Here is a 25,864-nt window from a genome sequence, read left to right on the forward strand (position 1 = left end):
CTTTATCACTGACCACTGAAGTAATGAATTATGAGAATTCTCACTATTTGCCCCAGAGTTTAGTTTTCCTACTACCCCTATATAAAGGACTGCAGTTGTGATCCTAGACACAGAGGCTAATAAAATGCCATTGATTTCTAAGTACTTAAGCAGCCTAATCCTTTAGGAGAGCTAGCCTAGCAGGAGTCCTATTACTTAATTTTGTGTATTCTTCAGAAGTATTTTTGTATTTACAACTTAAAACAAAACTATCAATTCAAAATAAGAAATCAGACTTTCCTAGTAAGAACAAACAAACCCTAATTCCTCATCATGCATTACAGATAATTCAGGTTATAACAAGGTTTTGTATCATTCAACCCCTTATGCATCTGTTAATGATTTCTGTTGTATATTTCCAACAGGAAATCCCAATGAACTTTGTTGACCCAAAGGAATATGATATTCCAGGTTTGGTGCGAAAGAATCGCTACAAAACTATTCTCCCAAGTAAGCACCAGATGTGTATTTCAGCCACTGTTGTGGCTGAGATTTACAACAGCATTTTAAAGTGTTTGCTTTTCTTTTACAATTGCAAGATTCCGCAGTAAGTGTTTCAAACATGTCAGAACAGTTATTAGTCATACTTGATATCCACATGGTGGTTTAATGTATGGCTTCTCCTTAACAGGAAATAGGGAAACTTCTATAAAATGCAAGATTTTTCTTTGTGGGTTGCCATATAAACAATGAGATAATGCAGGGCAGGCTCTTGGCCTGCTGCTTCACAAGGCATGCATTCAGTGGTTATGAAAAGGATTTCCTAATGGCCACTTAGGACCAGTGAATGACAGGAACCTTATAGGTTGGTCATAATGCTCCCAGTAATTAATGTAGAGGATGATGTAGAGGATGATGGGGAAAGTAAGTGATTCCTGAAATGTATTTGTAACTGAAGCATCTGTGAGCAGAATTGTTGACTCTTGTCTTATGAACCATTAACTATGCTATACTAAGCAGAGTTACATCCTTCTAAGTCCGTTAAAGTCAGATAGTAGATTTGTTTAAAGACCATACCAGTCCAGAAATGAGTAGCAGCACTTTTGCTGCTCTTGTAGTGAGGACTTTAACCCTTGTGAACTGAAATGTGGGTAACACGGTTAGAGGGTGGACCAGCACCTAACAGCTGCATGAAGCTAAGCTCCAGTTCTACTGCATAGTCAGCAGGAGAGATGGGGTGAGATGGCAGTACAGTAACACTAGAACAGAAGATACCCCTAAACTGTTGTCTCCCTATTTGCTACGAACAGTGTAGGGGAGGGGAAGAATGGCACGTGATAGCACCAGGACAGGAGACCCCTTTCATACAGTGGCAATGGTATCTCCTGGTCTGGAACGCCTACATTCCTGTGTAAATGAACTTACATTAAGATGGTCTAGATCAGATAGCATGCTGCCTTTGCTGGAAGTAGCATGCTTTCGTTCCCTTCCAGTCCAGCTTCCATGCTGGGCATGGGATGGAGACTGTTCTTGTCGTTGTCACAGATACGCTCCATATGCAACTTGACCAAGGTAGATCAGCGCTGCTGGTATTATTAGATCTCACCGCAGCGTTTGATCTGGTTGACCACGATCTTTTGACCCACCGCCTGGCCGCCTCCGGGGTTCTGGGCGTTGTCCTTCAGTGGATCGTCTCTTTCCTCCAGGATCGTAGTCAGCAAGTGTGGTGTGGGGATCAACCTTCCCAGAAGTGCTCTCTTCATTGCACTGTTATCCCCACTATTATTTAACATCTATATGCGACCCCTTGCTCAGTTGGTACAGAGCTTTGGGCTGATCTGTCACCAGTATGCTGATGACACTCAGCTCATTCTGTTGATGGAGGGGGAGCAGCCGCCGCCCCTGCGGCTCTACAGCATTGCTTGGAGGCGGTCGCTGGTTGGTTGAAGCAGAGCAGGTTAAAGCTTAATCCATCGAAGACGGAGATCCTCTGACTTGGTCATGGGGGGGGAGGTTGGGAGTTTCCAGCCACCGGAGTGGGAGGGGGTCTCATTGGCGCCAACCTCCTCCATTCGCAGTCTGGGGGTCCACCTGGATTCGTCTCTTTCAATGGAGACCCAGGTGGCCCATATAACCCAGACTGCTTTTTTCCATCTTCGTCAGGCCCGGCGGTTGGCTCCCTTCCTCTCCCATGCGGACCTAGCCACTGTGATCCATGCAACGGTCACCTCCAGGTTAGACTATTGTAACTCGCTCTATGCGGGCCTTCCCTTGCGTCTTATCCGGAAGTTAAAATTGGTCCAACATGTGGCAGCTCGCCTGCTTATAGGGGGCCCCTTTCAAGGTCACATTCAGCCTGTGCTGCGCCGCCTGCATTGGCTTCCAGTTGAATTCCGAATCATCTTCAAGGTGTGGGTGTTGACCTTCAAGGCCTTACACAGCCTGGGACCTTCGTTCCTTCGGGACCGCATTACCCCACATGTCCCTACTTGGCCTCTGCGTTTGGCAGAGGCCAATCTACTGGAAGTCCCTGGTCCCTCGATGATGCGACTGGCCTCCACTCGGGCCAGGGCTTTTACGGCTCTGGCCCCGGCCTGGTGGAACACTGTCCCTCCAGCTTTCCGGGCCCTGCAGGATCTCGATGATTTCCACAGGGCCTGTAAGACTGAGTTGTTCCACCGGGCCTTTGGAGAGACCAGTCGCTGAATTGTGTCCCCCCCCCCATTCTCCTGTGAGGGTCCCTTTACATCTTTGGGACCCACCGTGCCCCCCTCTTCCCTCTTCCCTCGTAAGGAGGATTTTTTAAGTAAGGGTTTGCGGGACGCCAATTTTTATGTAGCAATTGCTGTTTTAAATTAAATTAATATTTTAGAGTTTATGGGGCTGAGTTCTTAATGTTAGGTATTATTTATTAGTTGCTATCTACTCGCCCTCTTGTTATTGTATTTTATGTTGATGTTGTACACCGCCCAGAGCCCTTCGGGGATGGGGCGGTACACCAAATTGAATAAAATAAAAATTAAAAAATTAAAAAGATTATGGTATAGAATTGCTCATAGACAACAAGTGATATCGGTAGTGCTGTTGTACCCTTGTTATAACAGTTACAATTGTGCGAATGAGGCTGTGGATACATGTGTTATTATACATCAAATGAATTAACATTCTGGCCTTCAGAGGATTGTGCCACTATATATTAATTACTCCTTAACATACCGGTAATACAGAATTCTGAACATCTGAAGCTGCCTTATACTTCTTTTAGAGAATGCATTGATTTAGTATGGTATTGTTTACTTTGACTGGCAATAGCTCTCCAAGCCCTCAAGCAAAAATCGAAATTTGCTACCTCAGCCAGTTCTTGTCCTTGTTGGTAATTTTTGTTGTTGTTTTCTCTCCCCACAAAAAGACATCAATAAAATAGAACCAAAAAACCACATCCTGAAAAATACTGATTTTTTTGTTGCATTTTTTCAGGCCACTCCAACCTGCCATCTTTTTTTTTTAAGAAAAAAGAAAACCCAGCTCCCTCTCTCTCCCATTTGATGTCTACCCAGGCCCAGCATTGAACTGTAAGTGCTGCCTCCAGTGTTCACATGGAGATTGGAGGCAGCGCATGCAGTTCAATGCTGGACTCAGGCAGGCCAGGCCCAACATTTAACTGTGTTCATCCCTTCCACTCTCCATGTGGACGTTGGAGGTTGTGTTCACAGTTCAACAATGGGATTAACCTGGCCGAGTCCAGCGTTTAACTGCAAGTGCCATCTCCTATCTCCGTTTGGAGATCAGAGGCAACATACACAGTTCAGTGCTGGGCTTGGTCTGGCCAGATCAGAGGCAACATACACAGTTCAGTGCTGGGCTTGGCCTGGCCAGCATTCAACTATAGATGCTGCTTCCAAAGTCTACATGGAGATCGGAGGCGGCACCCACGGTTGAATGGTGGACTTGACCAGGCCAAGTCCAGAATTCAATTCTTTGCTGCTGCCCCTGAACTGTATGTGCGTCTCCGAGGCAGAAGCTGGCACAAGTTCAACTTCATGCTACTTATTGCCTCCCAGAACCATATAAAGTCTGGAGGCAGATGGCTTTTTGGGGGTTTGGGTTTATTAAACTGATTTTTTTTAATTCCTGAAAAACTAATATGAAGTATCAGTTTTTTTTCAGGTTTTTCAGACATTTCCAGCTGTATAAATTTATAATTTTTTTTGTCCACCCCTACATTTTTCGGAGTACAAAGAATGCACCGTATCACTGAGCTGTACCTAAAATCCTGATCAGATGAAGCTATATCATATTGTATTGTAGCAATAGAACCAGCATGGTGCATTGTTAAAGAATGACAGACTCTAATCTGAAGAACCAGATTCCCTTCCTCACTCCTCCACATGAGCAGCTGACTCTAATTTGTTGAACCAAGTTTGTTTCCCCACTCCTACACAAGAATACTGCTGGATGACCTTGGGCTAGTCACAATTCTCTTTAAACTCTCTCAGCCACACCTAACTCACAAAGTGTCTGTTGTGGGGAGTGAAGGAAAAGGAATTGTAAACTGTTTTGATACTTCTTAATGATAGAGACAAGAGGGAATAAAAGTCAACTCTTCTTAGCCTTGTATTGTGTCATCTGGCTAGCAGCCACATTTCAAGATTGCAGGGAGGTGGCTTTTGCAGGCATGCTAACATCCTTAAAATGGAGTTTGAACCGGGGATCCGACATATACAAAGCTTACACTTTTTGCCACGGTGGACCCTTTGTTTTTCTTTTAATTAGGCAGTTATGGCTCCTTTTCACATAGCAAGCTTAATATAGCCTCAGCCCTTTGAATATCTATTTAGTTATCTATAAGTTACAAGTCCCTTGCAGACCTCCCACATGTTTGTTACAAAGTCCTAACTGCACGAGTGGTCCTTATTTATCTAATTTCTCTCTTAATGTATACATAACATATCAAGAAGAGGATACCTGAGTTATATTTTGTTCAGTCAAGCACTAATCAAAGGACAGTTTGGGGATTGGGGAGGGGTGACCAGGAATGTTATTAGCAGTATTGTAGTAATACCAAGAACTAGATAATAATATTGTAGTAATAATATCAACTGGATTTTTAAAAAGCTATCTTGGTGGTCAAATATTGTATGAATACCTGGGCAAAGTTTTCATGGGCAAGTCTTGAAGTCCCTGTAATTTATTTGGTGCTCATAGTGTAATAAGTTGGGAGCAAAAAGGGAAGGGTACATTTATAAACAGCACATCTAAAGTTCACATAAATAAAATTCAATAGAAAATTTCATTTACAGGTTTGTAAAAAATTACATAGTTACAGTATGCAGAAGTATTCAGTTACAGTTTAAGAAGTAGTGCCATTAAGTAGACAAGGATTTTGCAACTGCTAAAGTCACGTTAGGATCAGTATGCACTAGTAACAGCTTCAAGCTCCTGTTTTGCAGCAAGGATCCCTTTTTTTATGAGCCACATTATATTTCTTACAATTGATAATGAAATGCCACATGGTATTTAGATCCTCTGATTTACACACACAAAATAATTTAGAAAAGGGAATCCCTTGAAATCTGCCTGTTAGTTTCCCTGGTGGCAGGACATTTAGTCTTGCCTTAGAGAATAATATTCTATATTTGGGAACCATTAGAAATTTACAGTATACAGTCTTCAAAATTGGGAGATCGATATGATGTAGGCAGCATACTCTTCATGCTCTGCAGCATGTGTTCCATTTATCAAACTGTCAGATACTAAGTTTGATTTGTTTGCATGCAGAATAGAGATCCATTTGAATAGAATAAAGATCAATTTGATTAAGGGATTCAGGGGAAAGGCCCAATTTTTGTAATCTGTCATTCACCAGTTTCAGCCACAAGCTTTGAAAACCATCTTTGCCCAAATGAGTGATAAATGTTTAATCTAAGTGAAATCTGATCTAGACCTTGACCTCCAGGTATGGTTCAGCAAATTCCTAAAGCGCCTTTACAGAAAACTCAAACTTTGGTCTGTTGGTAATTAATATTTAAGGACTTCCTTGAACAGTACTGTGCAAAAGCACTCAGCAATTGCCTTAGCCCAGTTCAAGATTGAGATAGCATCACCGTGTCAGCTGCATAAAACAGATTTGAGATAGGTCTGCAAGACAGGTGTGGAGGATGAAATGATTCCACTGAAAGAGAACTGTCAATATCATTTAGATAAAGGTTAAATGGGTAAGGATCCAAGGCAACCCTGACACACACCACTGTTATTTTACTTTGGTCAGTTGGCTATTTTCTCTGCATCTTCCCTGTGCAGTACTATTTTGGAATTGTTTGTATATTAAGCAGAGAAGCCAATGATTCATAGAGATCTTGGCTAATTTTTCCCACATTCTGACACGAGGAATTCACTATAATATAATATGGTCCGGTTAGCTATGCGGGTAGATCTTTGCAGGACCTGTAGTTTTGTAAGATGGATGACAAAGGGGCATCTTGCTAGGCAACCACAAGTGTATCTGGCACTTTACAAAACAAGAAAAATAGAGCTCTGTCTTAATGAATTTAGACTCTACATTTGTTATATTTCAGAGAATCAGAGAATAGAATCATAGAGTAGCCATAAAGGCCATCTGGTCCAACTCTCTGCTCAATGCAGTAACAGTCTAAAGTATCCTGGGCAAGTGTTTTCCAGCTGCTGCCTTAAGACTGCTAGTAAAAGGGAGTTCACCCCCTCCTTAGCCAGCCAATTCCACTACTAAACTACTGTCACTGTAATTTTTTCCCCAATGTCCACCTGATACCTTTCCGCCTGTGGTTTGTACACATTATTGCAAGTCCTATCTGCTGCTAACTGGAACAGCTTCCTGCCCTACTTGAAGTGACACCCTTTCAAATATTTAAAGTGAAGTTATGTCTGCTCTCAATCTCCTCCTCTCCAACCTAAAAATTCCCAAGTCCCTCAGCCTTTCCTCATAGAACTTGGTCTCTAGGCCCCCAATTATCTATTTCAGGGCACAACAGAGAAATGAGGGGATGGCAAGGGTAGGAAGGGGTGATAGGTGTCCAAGGATGCTCTTCTTGGCTATTGTTGGAACAAACCACAATTAGCCTTCACCAAAGACTATTACCTGTCATACATGTCAAAGCATGTCAATTACATGTCGTAACTGGGGGAAGGGGGAGGGTATAAACTGTAGCTTGACTTTGCAAACTTGGTTATTTCACTAACATTGTTTGCCCTAAAGCATTTTGTTGCTTTAGCTTCATGCTTAAAGCAGCAAGTACTTGAACTGAAACTTGCCTGCAAGCAGAATGGTTTGTTGTGAATTTTTTAATGTCTAAGGTTGTCTGAAACAGATGTTCATTCCAGTTAGAACTAAAAGGTAAACAGGCACTTAGTTTAATGATCAGTTGCTTGTGACTCTACACTTAATTGCAGTTAGTGAGAGAAATGATAATAGTCTTTAATTCAGCTAATTTATATTCCTTTTGTAGGAAATACCTTCTCCAGATTTACATATTTATTGTCGGTAATTTTTTAAAGGAGTGGTTTGTTTTGTTTTTGCAAAAATTGATTGCTTTATGGTTTTTTCCTTCTATACTATCAGTCTAACCAGATTAGTATGGATGATTTTAGGTTTTGCAAAGCAATGAGCTAATTTCTATGACAGCAAAATGTAGAGTTTAGTACTAGATGCCAAAGTGGTGCAAGTTCCACTGATATAGAAAACAGAGCTGCCTCCCATCTCTGCTGATACATCAGTATTCAGTCAAAGCCCTGTGCTGTGCAGCATTTCGGTGGAAGGGGTCTGGTTTTTCTAGATTCTGGAGCATTATGTTTCCCCATTGCTAATGCACTGTTGCTGTCGATTTAGTCAGAGCAATTAATGTAAGATTTCAAATAAGCTTAAAGTATCATTGGGTTGGTTCATATTATCACTCCTTACTTTTTTGCTGTTATGTGTAGAGTGCAGATAAAAATGAAAAGGATCTCTTGTGTCCTTGTAATATGTGACTTTAGTATTACTTCATGCTTTCCAGATCCTCACAGCAGAGTGTGCCTTACATCAGATGATCAAGATGATCCCCTGAGCTCTTACATCAATGCCAATTACATCAGGGTAAGATTACACACGGCGAAGTTCCCATGACTTTCAAAGGGAATTGGCCAGGAAGTCTTTGTTTAGGGGCATGTTTGGCATTATTACTCACTGCCCTGGTTGCAGAGGGGCAGGCATTACCCATCAGCTGGCTTTTTGCTTGTATCGGGTGGTGGGGCGTTTTGTGTGTTTTCTATCGCACACATGTGCTTTAATTTTTAATATAATATTTAATTTTTATCTTTAATCTTATCAATAGATTGATATATCAATCTATCAATAGATCAACATCAATATATCGATAGATCAACATCAATAGATTGATATATTGACATAAGAAAAGTCTTAAATATGCCATCTGTATATTTTGCCTGAACACTGTTCCAGCCTGCTGGGCTCACAGGGAGTCAGGTTAAAGCTACTAGTAGGCACAGATGAGAAAAAGAGACAGCAATCTTACTCTGAGCCCAGAGGAACAAGTTCCAAGTGGGTCTGGGAAGAGGCAATCTCCTGTTGATATCACCCCGGTTTGGTGACGTTTTGTTCAGAGGGTCCAAAGTTATGGACTCCCAAAGGGGATGTCCCATCCCCTATTGTTTCCAATGGGAGCTAATGGTAGATGGGGCTACCCTTTTGAGGGTCCATAACTTTGAACCCCTTGAACCAAACTTCACTAAACCTGGTTGGTATCATCAGGAGAGTCTCCAGAAGATAGCCTGAAATTTTGGTACTGTTAGCTTAAGCATTGCTCCCCTGACAGGCACCCTCAAATTTCCCCCAGGTTCTCTCTTTCAATCCACCCCCTTTGGAGTGGATTTAAAGGGGGTCTGGGCTCCCTAGACTAAAAATCATTGAAAGTATTGTTGAAGGCTTTCACGACCAGATTCAACTGGTTATTGTGGGTTTTACAGGCTGTGGCCGTGGTCGGGTAGATCTTGTTCCTAATGTTTCACCTGCATCTGTGGCTGGCATCTTCAGAGGTGTATCATAGAGAGAAGTCTGTTATAAGAGAAGACTGGACACAGTGTATAACAGACTTCTCTGTGTGATACACCTCTGAACATACCAGCCACAGATGCCGGCGAAACATTAAGAAGAAGATCTACCAGCCCAGGGCCATGCAGCCTGGAAAACCCACAATAACCAACATTGAAAGTGATGCTGATTGTGGGATGGGTGGGGAATCTACCCTGAAACAGCATCACTTTCAATGTTGTTTAAACTAGGGAGGCCAGAGTCTCTCTTTAAGGTGAATCTGGACTCCCTAGTTTAAACAATATTGAAAGTGATTGTGTTTTGGGGTGGATTCTCCCTTTAAGGGATATTTAAAAGGAGAATCTGGGCTCCCTAGTTTAAACAACATTGAAAATTATGCTGTTCCAGGGTGGATTCCACCCTCATTCTTCATCAGTTATCTCTTTCAATGTTGTTTAAACTCTAGGAGCCCAGAACATCTCCTCGCGGATTTGGGCGGAGAATCTGGGCTCTCTAGGTTTAAACAACATTAAAAGTGATGCTGTTTCTGTAAGGAATTCCATAGACGCAGAAATAAAAGGCTTTGGTAATGAAAGTCCATTTATTAAGACATCTTAGAAAGCTCAAGTACCTTATGCGGTAGGGGAATGACACTTCCGGCCAGCACACAGGTTATAATACCATTCCACCCCATCCCTCCGATTCCTGATGGGAATTGAGACTTCATCTCCTCGCCAAGAAAGATAAAGTCTCCGCCGATGCATCTGCCCATCGCCTCGCTGTGGAATGCACTCAAGTTACTTCACCATCAACACCATTGAATCCTTTACACTCTGGCCTCCCTAAAGAAGACCCCTTCCCCAGGTTTGGCGCGGAAAGGCGCTGTGGAGCAGAAATAAGGGCGGGGGCTTCAATGTTTTCGAATAAACCCATTGATTATACCCAGAGGAATATCCCACCCAAGAAACCGCTGGCAAGCGTTGCGATAAAGCGAAGAGTCCAGGATAGCGCCAATTTCAGAAGTGCTTGTGGCCATCAATAATAGTCGGAGGGCCTCTCCGCTGGTCGCGGCTAGGCACGGGCTTTGTTCCCTTGAGCAAGCTGGAATGGAAGACAGGATGGATGTTACTAAGAGCTAGGCAAATCTAAGCTGGCAGTGACATCATTAATCACTTTAGTAATTTGAAAGGTCCCACAAATCTCGCCAAGTTTGGAAAATTCTATAACGCCTCTGGAGATTTTTTTTTTTGTAGATACACCCAGGAGCCCACACGTTAGTGGAAATCTGAGCGGTAAGCTTATCCGCTTTGCAGTTTTTGGGATCCTTTGCTTGCTGTAGGCGGTTCGATCCACTTCCATCCTCGCTAGGGATGAAATCCATTGTTGGAATTCTGGGGTCCAACGCTGCTGCGTGGTAGTTGTGGTAACGGGCGGAAGCGGTTTTACCTATCACAATTTCAAAGGGTTTTCACTACTATGAACCGCAAGATTATTGTAGGCGCATTCGCAAACGGAATAAGCTCTCGACCAATTGTCTTTGGTGGTAGTTGGTGTAACAACGAAATACTGCTCTAGGGTTCTGTTCGCTCTCCGCCTCGCCACTTTGAACGCGGTAGGGCGGCGACGTGTCATGCTCCCAACAATCCCAAAAAAATGCTTTCCAGAACTTTGAGATGAATTAAATGGTCGGAGACCACCTTTAACGGGCGGAATGGAGACGTAAACATGTTGAATAAACAGCCGCCAACTTAGGAGCAGAGGGATGGAAGCATTGGCTGAATAAAATGGGCTTGCTTTAGAATAAGTCTACCACCACCCATAAACCGTTGCCAGCGATCTTCGGCAAATCTGTAATGAAATCCATGGAGACTTCCCATGGGGCGGAAGTTACCGAGAGGTTTCAACAGTCCATGGGGCTTCCCGATGGTTTTGGCTTCTGCAATGTCCCAGCAGCCTTTAATGTAAGCCTCAATGTCTTTGCGCATTGCCACCAGAACTGCCGGGCGGAAGCGTACGCAGAGTTTCTAAAGCCAAAATGTCCAGCCGAACGGGCATCGCGGGCAAGCTTCAAGAATCCTGTTTTGGCGGAGGGGAGGCACGCATCAACATTCCCTCCGCCAAACTCCATTCTCCAAACGCGAGTTGGGAGTCCCTTCAGCCGCTAAGCTCATGCACTCCTCCAATTCCCGCAGGAAAGGAGAGACGAGACTGGGAACTGGGTGAGGGGAGATGACGCTGGAGATCGGTGACAGCCAACCCCAACTGAGGTGGGGAAAGAACGCGGAATGTCTCGAAGGCAGCTCCACCCCTCCTCGGTAGGCTGGTGAGCCGCCAGCTAGTTTGTTGGTTTTCCAGGAAAAATGGACTGTAAATGAGAAAACGAGAAAAGAAATCGGCCCAACGGTTGTTTTATGGACATCTGGAGGGGGGGTGGAAAGAGCTGCCAGGTTTTGCGATCCCACCAAACTTGAAAAGGGTGTTTAGTCTTCCAGCCAGTGGGCTTTCAAGTGGAGAGGCAAGCTGCTTTGATGGCCGCGAGTCTCCCTTGTCTCCCCACAGTCCAGTTGAGTTCGCACCAGAGAATTTTTTATCAAATAAGGCACACGGAACCAGTCTACCATCTTTATTTTTCTGCAACAGGCTTTCGCTCCCCGAAAGTGCTTTGTCCGAGGCGCCCACGCGGAACCACAAACGGAGATCTGGGTCAAAGCTTTAGGATAGGTTCGGGTGGTAAACGCGAGATTTTAATAGTTGAAAGGCTGCTTGACATCTCGTAGACCAGAGAAGTTGGGGGCCCCTGGCCGGGCGGATAGTGAATCTTTACCCTTAGTGCGAAGAGGCTCTGTGAGAGGGAGAGCCAGTTCAGCAAATTGGGGTATAAAATCACGAGCAGAAATTAGCAAAACCAAGAAATCCACTGGAGTTCTTTATGGTTGGTGGGGCAGGCCATTGGAGGACTGCATCAATTTTAGCAGGATCCATTTTAAGCCCTCGGCTTAGATCCGTAACCCAAATAGTCAATGGAGGTCTGGATGAAAACAGCATTTGGAGAGTTTTCGGGCAAAGAGAGAGTTGCCAAGCTGCTGCCAATACCTCTTCGACCAACATTTCATGCTCTTCTATAGTTTGGCGAAAGTAAATTAAAACGCCATTCTAAACATACAACAACTCCCTTGTACAGTAAATCATGGATAACTTCGCTGATAAGGGGCCAAGGAAAAGCCCTGGGCCCCACTCTAACCCGAATCGGCATTATTAAATATTCAAATCCTCGTCCAAACTTTGTATTAAAACGCAGTCAGGGTGTTCATATCCTTCAGCAATTCTGACTCTGTAGTAAGCTTCTCTCAAGTCTAATTTAGTAAAAAATGCTGGCCCTTTGCCGAAAGTGGCATCTAAAAAAGGTCCTTGGATCAAAGGCAAAGCATATTTATTGGACAGGGAGACCGCGATTGACCCTCGGATAATCTGTGCTAAAGTCGTGAAAGACTATTCCATCTTTCTTTTTGACAAACAAACGGGAGCATGCGGCAGGCGTGTTTGGTAGGCCGTGCATGAAACCGCGAGCGTTAAGGTTCTTGTCTAAGAAAGCACGGTTCTCTTTCTCCTCATTGGGACTCATGCTGTAGATTCTACCCTGGGCAGTTGCTCTGGTTGCATGACACCTTTACAGTCAGTGTCTCTGTGGGTGGCAGCAATTGATCGCATTCCTGTTCCCTGAAAACTCTGGCTAGATCCTGATATGCAGGTGGGATGTCAATAGAATCGAAGCAAATCACTGAGGGAAGCCAGAGAGGGGAGTGTCAGTCAGGAGACGCTTGGATTTCTCCCAATCCATGTGTTCACCGCGAGGGAGGGTCAGTGAATTCCTAGGATCCTTTCTTTCCAAAATGAATTTTGGTTCATGTAACAACAACCAAGGCGGTATGCCTAAAACTATGGGAGTGTTTGACACTGGCGCTAGTAAAATGAAATCCAATTTTCCCCAATGGTCGGCGCAACGGAGGAGAACCGCTGTGTTTTGAATTACCGGGTCCTTCAAGCTCGGTGGGGCTTTCCGCCCATTTGGGTGAATGGTATGTATTAGCTAGGAATTCCGGTCCAGACCTAGCTCCTCTGCCGAATTACCCAAAGGCCGATTAAGCAGTGGGAGCAGCTCGAATCCACCAAGGGCCGAAAGCTATAATGAAAGTGTGTTTAGCGGGTTATTGCTGAAATGCTTGAACAGTATTGAGCGCTTCGCCTTCACTCACCGCTACAATAGGAGTCAGTCCACGTCCATGGGGGGCTGAAGAAAGACAGACAGCTGCTTCCCTCCTCTGTCGCCTTCGGTCACCGCGACGAAAGCCAGTGGGAGGCGGCCCTGACTCCGCGTGGTGGTTTGGCAGACGGAGTACGCGAGCTGGAGCTGTTGGTTTTGCTTCTGGGACAGTTTATGCTAGATGACCGCCTCCGCAGTAAAGACACAACCCAAGTCGGCTAATTTACGGGCGCTCAGAGGTGGTTTCGGGTAGAAGCCGGCTGGGCTTGACTTGGTGGGCACGGTAGTGGTTTTTTCGGGCGCATGCGGCCCTCCTTTGATCGAAGCCGTGATTCCAAACGAAGACGCCACTTGAGACCCCAACTGGATCCAATCTGCAATGGTACGCAGGGAACCCTCGGATTAAAACACATTAAAGTTTCACGTGAAGCTTGCTATCCATACAGCATCCGGTGAAGTATTCTTCCGCGATCTCATGCTCAGTAGGCCACTCAGGAGGAAGTTTGTTGCCGGCATCTAAATTCACGGACAAATTCTGCAAACGGCGTTGCCTTGCTGGATGGTTTTGATGGTGCGGATAGCTTCATTCTCGGCTTCTGATCTTGAAAGCCGCCTTCAAAGCTTGGAGGAATGCGGGCATTGTGCGCAGAGTCCTCATCCTGCAGTAAATCCAAAACAGTCACTTAACTGAAGTCGGCTGTCAGCCTATCTAGGACTGAGCCGATGTCCCGTGATTTTTTCGCTAAGCTCAGACCCGTAGAGATCATCATAGTCTTCCGCTATGGGCATTTGAGTTGCAAGATGAAGTAGTGGAAGTTTGGAAGCCGGGTCCCATCAAAACGGGCTGGTATCGGGGCCGAAAGCAGCCCCGTTCGACGGCTCTTGGTCAAGCTGGGGAGGTGGTTGGCTGCCAGCTGAGCAGGTTGGGCAGGCTGCTGTTCGTACAGGCTGAATCGGGTTTTGGCGCCATAGCTCGGCATTTGCGGCAGGACCCAGGCACGCGGGCCCCCGGCAATCGGGTACGATCAGTAACAGCATAGGTTCCAACTTTGCGTCTCTTCTGGTCTGCCGCCCTTAGTTCCCTCCAAAGCAGCCAGCTCCCCTCTCCCTTGGCGCAGCCATCGCATCTTGCGCGCGCATGCAAAGCAAAGCTTTTTCATTTCCTAATTCTAAGCAGTTCGGCCCCGCTTAAGGGCTTCAGCGGAGTTCACTTATGCGGCGAGAGCCTGAACGCTGCTGTCGCTTGTAAATCCAGCGCCCACCGTTCCAGGACTTTATCATGGACTGACAGATTCTGGGGTATTGTCGTTGAGCCAGTTTCGGCACGTCCAAACTCGAAGCTGGACTTCTTTATGCTGTTGTTCCCGGTCCCTCTGCAGGTTCTCATTTTGCTGCAATCCGTGCTCCTGCTCTCCTCCCCAGCTGGCGCTTCCACGGTTCCCATGCCGCTGGCATCTCGGTCGCTTCTACTTCTCATCCCAGTTCGATGGGAGAGGAAACCGGTCCGCTGGGAATGCAGGCTTTCTTTCAGACTCTTCGCCATCAGGAAGCTGGTGTTCTCGGACACCATCAGAGCCAGAGTTGCCACCGGTGGTTCCCCTCGAGGCACCTCAGGCGGTCGCCGACCGATGTAGTCCCATTGGGAAGCGTACGATACCCCCTCCCAATTCCAGGTGGTTGAGTCCCGTGTCCTTTGACGGGCCCCAGTGCTGTGCCACGGTGGTTCCTTTGGGAGCATCACCAAAATACGGTGTCCAGGAATCGCTCAATGGATTCCTGGGTTGCCGCGATGAAAGGTGGTCGCCCGCCTCCTCCATGACAGTTGCACTGAGGTTTGTAATCCACACTCCAGAACGGTAGAGATCCGCTCCACAGGCCGATCCATGGATTAGCCCAAATCCACTCATGGAAGTCCCCATCGTCACTGCCACGCCCCTCGCTCCAACGGAGTAAAGGAAGACTTCGCGGTTGATACGAGGACGAAAGAGCCACTCAGCTGCAGGCCCGCTCTCCTGCCGTTTCTAGATCCAGAAGGGAAAGGTCGGAGTCTCTTTGGGGCTACCGCGACCTTCAAGAGTAACATTCAACCTTCCATCGCGAAGACAAGAGGTTATCCACTGTAATATAGATGAATTAGGATTCCTACCACAATGTAAGGAATTCCATAGACGCAGAAATAAAAGGCTTGGTAACATTCCATTTATTAAGACATCTTAGAAAGCTCAAGTACACGCAGTGGTAGGAATGACACTTCCCGCCAGAAGCACAGGTTATAATACCATTCACCCCATCCCCCCTTCCTGATTCCCATGGGAACGGAGACTTCATCTCCCGCGCAAAGATAAAGTCTCCGCCGATGCATCTGGCCCATCGCCCGGGCTGTGGAATGCACTCAAGGTTACTTCACCATCAACACCATTGAATCCTTTACAGTTTCAGGGTGGATTCTCCCCCTTCAAAAAGTAGCATCTATCAATGTTGTTTAAACTAGGGAGCCCAGGGTGTTTTCAGATTTTATGTGTTGGGGCATGTTCTATAATGTGATGGTGACTTTGAGATGACCTGGTGCAAACAATGTTGTTTGGTCGTGGTGGGGGAGCACAAAACTCAGATTTTTCCCCCAGGCTCCATTTTCCCTAGCTACGCCTCTGCCTTAGGGCTTCCAAGTGCACACTGCACTTTTTAGAGTGCAGTTCCTGCCAGGTACTAATTCTCAACTGCCTCACAAACTTAGATGAGCTGGGTAGACTCCTAGTTTGGGCGTCAGTAGCTGGAGGTGCTTCTTCAAGCTCTCTGACTTCCAACTCTTGGTTTGGACCAGCTCTAGCTGCATCCTGTGAGGCTTCTGGCTGTGCTTGAGGTCCAGTTGGCTGGGACTCCAGCACAGTGGGGTCATCCTGCCAGTGCTCCTCATCAGATAAGAGAAGAAGAAGAGTTTGGATTTATATCCCCCCTTTCTCTCCTGCAGGAGACTCAAAGGGGCTTACAATCTCCTTGCCCTTCCCCCCTCACAACAAACACCCTGTGAGGTAGGTGGGGCTGAGAGAACTCTGAGAAGCTGTGACTAGCCCAAGGTCACCCAGCTGGCATGTGTGGGAGTGTACAGGCTAATCTGAATTCCCCAGATAAACCTCCACAGCTCAGGCGGCAGAGCTAGGAATCAAACCCGGTTCCTCCAGATTAGATACACGAACTCTTAACCTCCTACGCCAATGCTGCTCCAGAGGACTCCTGACTGATTCCAAGTCCACAACAAACACTGATTGTCTTTTATGGCAGGAAATGCGGGGGTGAATGGTTGGAGTAATGGCAGTGTGCAAGCTGCAAAATCGCAGAAGGACAGCAGTTTGCTAAGTTCCTCAAGTTCATAAACGTCTGTCTCCCAATGTGCTGTAAACCCAAACATTAACACTGACGGGCTTTTCCTGGTGTGGTCTGGAACTACTGATTGCTTGTTTATAAAACTACGATGCTGGAGACATCCCAGTTTGTTGATCAAATGCTGGGGCAAATTGGGTGTACCTGGACTGATCAACTAGCCTTATTATTTTTACATTTTTTAGTATTAGTATGAATTTATTGATCTATCAATATGATTATTTAATTTTTAAAAATCTAAACAACCAAATAATTGCAGGAGTAGGGAAGCCACAGGCAATAGAAATGATACAACAGCACAAGAAGCAGGAAGTAGTCATCAGCAGGGACGAGGTCAAGGGGGAAATGTGCAAAGCAGTGCAAGGGAGTAGGGGGTAAGAATAGATGTGCTGTCTGTGGGCAGAGGGAAGAGGTCTGGGATAAAACTGTGCCCATTGGCAAATCTGTCCAGCTCTGGCAGTGAAGCAAAATTAAAATTGCGCTGTAAGTGAATTTGCTTGCTATGGAGAGAGTGCAAAGTGAAAGCGGTGCTAGAGGAAATACTTCCGTATAAGAAAGTCGCCTCCACCACACAGCAAATACCTTGTGTGTAATTGGCCAGCAGTCCTATAGGGCAGTCATTTTCAGACTTTTTGAAGTGAGAGCCATTTCTAAACTCACCATAAGAACATAAGAAAGAGCCTGCTGGTTCAGACCAGAGTCCATCTAGTCCAGCACTCTGCTACTCGCAGTGGCCCACCAGGTGCCTTTGGGAGCTCACATGCAGGATGTGAAAGCAATGGCCTTCTGCTGCTGTTGCTCCCGAGCATCTGGTCTGCTAAGGCATTTGCAATCTCAGATCAAGGAGGATCAAGATTGGTAGCAATAGATCGACTTCTCCTCCATAAATCTGTCCAACCCCTTTTTAAAGCTATCTAGGTTAGTGGCCATCACCACCTCCTGTGGCAGCATATTCCAAACACCAATCACACGTTGCGTGAAGAAATATTTCCTTTTATTAGTCCTAATTCTTCCCTCCAGAATTTTCAATGCATGTCCCCTGGTTTTAGTATTGTGAGAAAGTGAGAAAAATTTCTCTCTGTCAACATTTTCTACCCCATGCATAATTTTATAGACTTCAATCATATCCCCTCAGATGTCTCCTCTCCAAACTAAAGAGTCCCAAACGCTGCAGCCTCTCCTCATAAGGAAGGTGCTTCAACCCTTCAGTCATCCTCGTTGCCCTTCTCTGCACTTTTTCTATCTCTTTGATATCCTTTTTGAGATGTGGTGACCAGAACTGAACACAGTACTCCAAGTGTGGTTGCACCACGGTTTTATATAAGGGCATGACAATCTTTGCAGTTTTATTATCAATTCCTTTCCTAATGATCCCTAGCATAGAGTTTGCCTTTTTCACAGCTGCCATGCATTGAGTTGACATTCCAATGGAACTATCAACTGAGACACCCAAATCCCTTTCCTCTTCTGTGACTGATAGCACTGACCCTTGTAGCATGTATGTGAAGTTTGGATTTTTTGTCCCTATGTTCATCACTTTACATTTTGCTACATTAAGCTGCATTTGCCATTTCTTAGCCCACTCACCTAATTTATAAAGGTCCGCTTGGAGCTCTTCGCAATCCTTTGCAGTTTTAGGGCCCAGCAGCAAAGTAACTCCATACTACTTTTCTCCCCTTCAGCATAACATGCAGAAATCTCACACTATTTAATAGTTTATCTTTTATTTCTCATGCATAGCATTCGTAAATATATAGCACTGGTTGTATTTTATGGTCATTTTGTATATCATACAGAAGCAACCCCAAGTTTGCCATCAGGTCTCCCTGAGCCACCTGTCCCTGCCTTGCAGATTACATGAGATTTGCTGCCCACTTTTGGGTCCAAACTTACAGCCCCATCCAAGTGGGGAGGGCACCATGACCACACCACCTTGCAATTCCCTGAAAGGCTTTCTGGTGGTGCAGGGAGGCTTGCAAAACAAAACAATCTCCGCTTCTGAGAAGCCTCTATGGGGTTGGATGGACTTACTTAACTCCAAAGGGTTGTGTAAGTCTGAATTTCCTGCCACCTTTGTAACCCGGCAAATGGCCAGGAGGAAGCTTACTAATGTTGGCTCCGTACTCGGCCTTACCTCCAAAACGCCCCCACTGCACTGGCAGCAGCAGGGGCACTGGGACACTGGTGCAGTATCCTGTGCCACATCCCAGTTCCAGGGGTGGGTGGCAGCGGCCACACAGCAGCAGTTTCACCCTTCTACTGAGGGTAAGAGTCCTGGAGAGGATGAATCTGCGATGTGATCACCCTACCGCTCCAATAAGTGAATTCAGCCCCCCCACCCCTGCTTTTGGATGGGGCTCTTTTAGATCAAGAATGAGTGCTTTGTGGTTTTCTGTGTGGCAAATTAGACATCACTAAATTATGAGCAGTAGCAAAATTCCATTAATGATGAGACATAGACAGACACACACACACAATTTTATCTGGGAATTAAAATAGATTTTAAATGGTTTTGGAAATCAGCTTCTGATGGTTGACTATTAGTCAGCTATACCGACTCTTTCCATACTACTTGGACACAGCCAAGACTAAAATGAATGTTATGCTAGACTAAACCTTGCAAAATTCAACCTGGCTTAGTCATGCATCTTGTATAGCTTAAATTGCTTCAATTGCCATAGCAACTGTTGGTGATGGAATAAACTGAAACTGTGCCTTCTGTCCTTGGCCTGTATATGTACATATGTATGTATGCAAGAGAGAGAGAGAGAACACAAGTGTATTTATTTATTTAGTTATTTATTTAGTTATTTATTTACGTTTTACCAACCATTTCGGTGTGAATACTGGCAGACTGAGGCCTGTGTGCAGTGTAATACTAATGAACCTTTATTGCTTTGTTTGCAGGGTTATGGAGGAGAAGAAAAGGTGTACATTGCTACTCAGGGACCCATAGTTAATACTGTCAGTGATTTCTGGAGAATGGTGTGGCAGGAACATTCTCCAATTGTGGTCATGATTACCAATATAGAAGAGATGAATGAGGTAATGCTATATCTATCCTATGCTGTAGCTGATGTTCTCACAGTGGACATCTGAAACATTGTAAATGATCAAATGCAACATACCTCCACTTGTGGAGTTACTCTGCTATGCAACTAACTTCAATAGTCAGTTTTTGGAATATGTTATGAAAGTTTCAAAAACAACACATCCTCCCAAATTTATGTTTTGCTCCACTATTGAGAGTACAAATACACTCTTCTTTCACATTGTTTGTAGGATATAAGTGACTTCCCTATCGATAACACTTTGGAAGCACTGTCGAAACTGCATTTTTCTAGAGTTTTGATATTCTAAAAGCTGAGCTTCCCCTACCTGCTAAAACTTAATTTGAATGTGATTGCACTGGATCAGCAGTTAAGTTTTTCGGGGGTATCATGTTGTTAAGGTAGTGAGGGATGATGTGCCAGCACCTAAGCTGTGTTCCTGAAAGTTCTCAGCCATAAATTCTGATGCTACTGACTCTACTTTTTTCATTCCTGTTTTAATTCTGTATTAGCACTCATGGCATTTTTAGGGGACCGGATTTGCACCTTACATTTCTGATTTCTATCCTAGAGTGATAGGCATAAAATATAAAATTGGGATTGGCTTGCAGAAGTGAATGTGTATGTAGCTGTACCACTTTTCAATTAGTTGTCTGGATAAACAGCATAAATGATCTGACTGGAAGAGATGAGTAGATTTTGGTCAGCAGCCATTTTCATTCCTGTCTGTCCCTCCCAAGGTGTATCTGCTGCTTTATTTAGATGTTACCAAGGAGATGGGGAAGCAGCGCATTTATACACATTCATATTTCTCTAAAATACAGATTTGGCTAGAAGTCCTCATTCATGCACTAATGTCTAGCACATTTTAACAGACTCTGTATTAACAAAATATCTGATTAATTCTAGTTTTTTTCATTGATACCACTTATTTTAAAAATCAAATTGTACTGTGAGCCTCTCACTAATACCAAAGTTCTGATATTCTACTTTCCTCCCATTTCAAATTAATATAGGAATATTGTGTCATAAAAAATGCACAGCTGAAACCCTTTTTCTGCCACAATGCTAGAAAAAGAGGCTTTGTATTTTTGTTATATACATCAGCTCCAAGGATTAGTGTCTTAGTATTTCAGTACTTTTATCAAGTCTAATTGAAACTGACAGACAACCCACAGAAATGTGTGGGTGTTCTTCCTCCACTTCATTTCAGCTCCTCAGAGTCTGAGCTATAGATAGCTACTAGTATGTTTGATAGGGTTGTTTTTTTTTACAATGGATGCTGTTGTAGTGAAGGAAGCATAGAATAGTGAAATAATAGCGAAGTAATGAGAAATGGTAATGGCAAGCTTTCCCATTGGCATAAACTGGTGGCGCAGCATTGGTTTCAAGGAGCAAAAACAGCTATACTGAAAAAATGAATCTTCAAAGAAGATATTCTTCAGCTGAATTTTTCCTTATTTCAACTCATTAAGTTTAGGAGGACAAAGCAGAATATTTGAACAATCTTGCAAGAAACTAATCCAGCAAGAGACAGGTTTGGGCTACTTTGTCATATCCTGAAGACATTAGAAACACAGCCTGTGGAGTGTTTGAGAGTACATGTCATGTTCCTTAGGGCAGAAAAAAATAATTTATATCTATGTAGAGAGTTTTTAACCTCACAGGGTTGTGCAAGGGTACCCATGCCTAAAGTGAGGGGTGTCAGAAGAAATATTCATCTTTATATGACTTCTTCCACAACTGCAATACTGTGGCTGGAATAACTGCAACTAGTACATTTTCCTTTTTATGTATAAAATTAAATGAAGTCCTCCCACAGTCTGGATCTGGTAAACAGAAAATTTCAAAATTAGTTCCTGATATAACAGTCTACTGTTCAAAGAAAAATTCTACTGAGTGTTTGAAAGCACGTTGGAAGTTGCTCTTGGATTTGTGGCTGTTGGTAGATACAGTACATTCATATGGACTGGTCAGAAAACTATTTACATTCATTGCTCAGTTTCAGTGCATCAAAGTAACTTTTGTTTTATATGTATTGTTTATGTTTTTCATAGAAATGTACAGAATACTGGCCAGAACATCAGGTGACCTATGAAGGAATTGAAATCACAGTTAACAGAGTGATACAAGCAGATGATTATCGGTTAAGGCTTATTACCCTAAAGGTAAAAGCATACAGATGTATGTGCAGCAGCATGAAAATCCTATCCAAGGTTACTCATATACCAATTACACCATGTGCGCTTGGCACAGTTGATACACATTATTATTTCTGCATTGATTCCTCTGCCCAGTTTCCAGACATGTAATCAAAACAATAGTTCAAACAGGGAGGCATTTTTTGACAGAGTATGAGAACTCACTTGTAACAATGAGAACTCATTGTAAACCAAATGTCCTTGTACAGTAGAATAATACATTCAGTCATTCTACGAAAATGTCTACTGATCATTTATTACATCTTGCTTGCTTCACAATAGGGGTATGCATTCAGATGCACCTGAGCCACAAATATGCCTGCAAAATACCTTGTCGGTGTTTTTTGGGTATGCTTGGCACCCCAAATATATCTGGGAATTTTTCAGGAAACCAGTTCAAGAAGCCAGGAAGATGGGGAAGCCAATGTTTGCAGGCTCCTGGGGACTGTTTTTTTCTTTTCTTCCTTTTGTTTTTGCAACTCAGAAAAGGTCTGTGGGCTTGCCGGACTGCTTCTGTCAGATATCTCAAACACTGTTGATGATATAATCATATAAGTGATCAACAAGGGACCATATGCGTTTGAACCTATTTGAACTTCTTTAATGGTCATATATACAACATGATTATTGAAGATAACACATCTGAAAATATACTTTACAGATATTTTTCTCTAAAAAAGAAAAACCCTAAGAAGCGGAAAGAAAAAGAGAAATTCTAATTAATATAAATAATATTGTTCTATAACTGGAAATTTTGGAAGAAATTATTAAATATAATATCCTACATACCTTATATCCTGTGTGACCTGATGCTGCCTATTAATTCAAACCATGGGTCTTTCATCATTGAAATTGGCTCACACCGAATCAAGGAAAATATATGAACTGAATTATAGTTTCAATTTAAGATACCTAAGGACCAGTTTCTAATTACCAATTCTTCTGGATGTGTGTAACAACAACCAGTGATAAAACGTAATGACACTAATTTGGTTTGCAGTTGTGAATGGCCTTGATGGGGGGGGGGACATGAAGCACCTGGGGGCTTTCCCCACTAACATTTGCGGAATGGAAGGATGCTGCAGTAGTACCTCCCACATGATACATCTCCAAACATCTCTTGCCTTGAAAACCGTACAGGGTCGCCATATGTCAAACTGACTTGATGGCACTAAAATAAAATAAAAGCAGACACTAATTTTTTTAAGCAAGGTTTTGTGATATCTTAAAGACTAACAATTTTATTGCAGCTTTTGTTTCTCAGATATTTGGCACTGTATTCAGTTGGTAGAGGTATTTCATACAACTGACAAGGTGGAATTTGTCTTTCTCAAGTTTGTACCATGATACATTGGTTCAGTGGTGGGATCCAAAAATTTTAGTAACAGGTTGCCATGGTGGTGGGATTCAAACAGTGGTGTAGCGCCAATGGGGCTGGGCGGGGCACGACGGGGGTGTGGCCGGACATTCCAGGGGCGGGGTATTCCTGGGCGGAGCTGTGGCAAGGACACAGGGCACGCGCACCCCAGGTGCAGTTCGCTTTAAAGAGTCTCCAAACAGCTAACAAACGCCCCCCTTTCCTCTCCCCACAACAAACACCTTGTGGGGCAACAGGTGGGGCAGAGAAAGTGGGGAATCAAACTGAGCTCTCCAGATTACAGCCCAGCCAGGTGGGGCAGAGATTGCCTCCCTACCTGGCCTATGGACTTTGCCTATGCTGGCCGGCACCCGTCTGCTGGGGAAAAGGCTTGAGAATGAGAGCAATGGCAATGAGTTAATGGAGAATAAGGCACTACACTCTGGGTGAGAGGGAGGGGAGGCAGAGCTCCCCAGTCCTCATCCTGGGAGCACAGTGGTATTTCTCCCCCTATGGACACTCAGGGCCACCATAGAGAGTGGGCAGGGCTATGTCAGGCTTCCTTAATTCTTGCAGCAGCCGGCTTCCTCAATTCCGGGCTTGCTGGGGCTTGCAAAATCAGTCTGTGTGGAGGGACATTTTGGCGCCCCCCCCCCCACGTGACTGCAATGGATGCGCCCCGGGACATGGGTACCCCTTGACCCTAGGCAAATATGCCACTGCCTCTGAGCGGACCCAATTAGTAACCCCCTTTCGGCACACATAAATAATTAGTAACCCACTCTCGGGAACCTGTGAGAACTGGCTGGATCCCACCTCTGCATTGGTTACAATTTAAGGTGCCACAAAACTCTCTTTGTGATTTTGGCTACAGTAGACTGACATAATTTCTAAGGTAGTTGAGAAGCCTAGGGGAAATGTCCTGTGTGGAAATCAGCACCTGAAGCTTTTCATGACATGGAAGTAAATAACTTCACCTGGTTAATTATATCCTATTATGCCTGCTCTTTTAAAAGGACAAGATATTTTTTTCTTCAGGCTGTTTGGTAACCCTTCTAGAAGTTGTTATCCTAAATGCTGGAGAGAAAAATAAAATGGATTTTCCTCTATTGCCCACAATTCTCTTTCTTAATGGCTCACAGACAGGTGAAGAAATAAGGAATCTGAAGCACTACTGGTATACATCCTGGCCAGACCAGAAGACTCCTGACCAAGCCCCTCCCCTCTTGCAACTGGTTCAGGAAGTAGAAGAAGCTGTGCAGTCTGCAGAAGACAAAAATGCTCCAATCATTGTTCACTGCAGGTAAGCTACTTGTTCATCGTTAAACTTGCATGATTATAATTGAACAGAGAGGAAAGAAAAAATGGGAAATTTACATCATTTCTGTTTTCTTCTTCCTTCCTTCACTTACATTTCCTTCACTAACATTTTGTGCTGGGCTATATTATAATTATTCATTGAGAATTAACTGATTGCTCCGTGTTTTCATCCTGTAGCCATATTTGGTCTCTTATCATATTTATCCTAGGAAACCTTTTCATCTAGGCCTTTTTAGGTGTGCTGCATGTTTGCAACATTCAAAACCTGATTTAAGCATCTCTCGTACTCAGCCTGCTAAATGCTAAGGCAGGAAAGGGAGCAATTATTTTTTTAACGAGCTTTGTCATAAACATAAATCACAGATGAAAATATAATGTGTGTGGTGTGTGCTGTTCTTGCAATTCACCAAGGCCCCCTTCCTTTGGGGAGTTCCTACGTATAGGAATATGATATAGTATGGAGACAGTATTTTCCCGTCTCTTGCAGGGAATTGCATTGCAGCGGCGTTTGCTGGGAATGTTCCATGGGGTTCTGAACCTACAAGTAAATAGTTGTGTTAATATTTGTCTGGTAGTACCATTGTTCAGAGTAGGATGGCTTTTTTGTTTCTTAAGAAATGTCAGTGCTCTTTCCAGAGACTTTTCCTTCACAATCTCTTGATCTCTGTTGCTAGTGCAGGGATTGGGAGGACTGGCTGCTTTATTGCCACCAGCATTTGCTGTAAACAGTTGAAAAACGAGGGTGTGGTTGACATACTCAGAACAACCTCCCAGCTGCGGCTAGACAGGTAAGAGACATTTCTCCTTTCTTCTGAGAAACAAATCTGGTAATGGTGCTGATGAAACTTATTCCCAACATTACAGAGATGCTGCTATTGTGGGGAAGACCTGACCCAAGGACTGTGATGTCTCTTGTGCTGGACGGTGTTGTGCTCCCCTAAAGCAGCAAGTTCATATCTTAGAGCTGCTGCTGAACCCTGGCCTCCTGTTGGATAAATAGATGACAGCAGTGGTCATGACTGGGGAGCCAGCTGCAGCCCTTCCAGGGCAGGGAAAACCTTGCCACTTTGGTGCATGCCCTGGTAACATTTCTGTTAGATTCCTGCAATGTATGGTATGTGCGGCTGCCTTGAAGACTGTCCAGGAAGCTACAGTTGGCACAGAATACTATGGGCCATAGCAACCAAATCACTTCAGTCTTGTTCCATTTATATTAGCTCTAAATTGCTTCTGGTCCAATTCAAGGTTCTGGTATTG

General features: G+C 44.2%; 1 protein-coding gene across 7 annotated transcripts in view; it reads left to right on the forward strand.

The window, feature by feature from the left end:
- Positions 1-25,864, forward strand: part of PTPN5 (protein tyrosine phosphatase non-receptor type 5) — a 119,726-nt gene that overhangs the window by 85,578 nt on the left and 8,284 nt on the right. For all 7 annotated transcript variants that reach the window (XM_048485806.1, XM_048485809.1, XM_048485805.1 and 4 more), the window contains 6 exons: positions 405-489; positions 8,007-8,086; positions 19,587-19,724; positions 21,787-21,897; positions 24,430-24,590; positions 25,282-25,395. In XM_048485806.1, coding sequence (XP_048341763.1) covers positions 405-489; positions 8,007-8,086; positions 19,587-19,724; positions 21,787-21,897; positions 24,430-24,590; positions 25,282-25,395 — 689 coding nt within the window. The remainder of the gene's footprint in view (positions 1-404; positions 490-8,006; positions 8,087-19,586; positions 19,725-21,786; positions 21,898-24,429; positions 24,591-25,281; positions 25,396-25,864) is intronic.

The sequence above is a fragment of the Sphaerodactylus townsendi genome, linkage group LG02 (genome assembly GCF_021028975.2).
Source record: "Sphaerodactylus townsendi isolate TG3544 linkage group LG02, MPM_Stown_v2.3, whole genome shotgun sequence".
Taxonomy (NCBI): domain Eukaryota; kingdom Metazoa; phylum Chordata; class Lepidosauria; order Squamata; family Sphaerodactylidae; genus Sphaerodactylus; species Sphaerodactylus townsendi.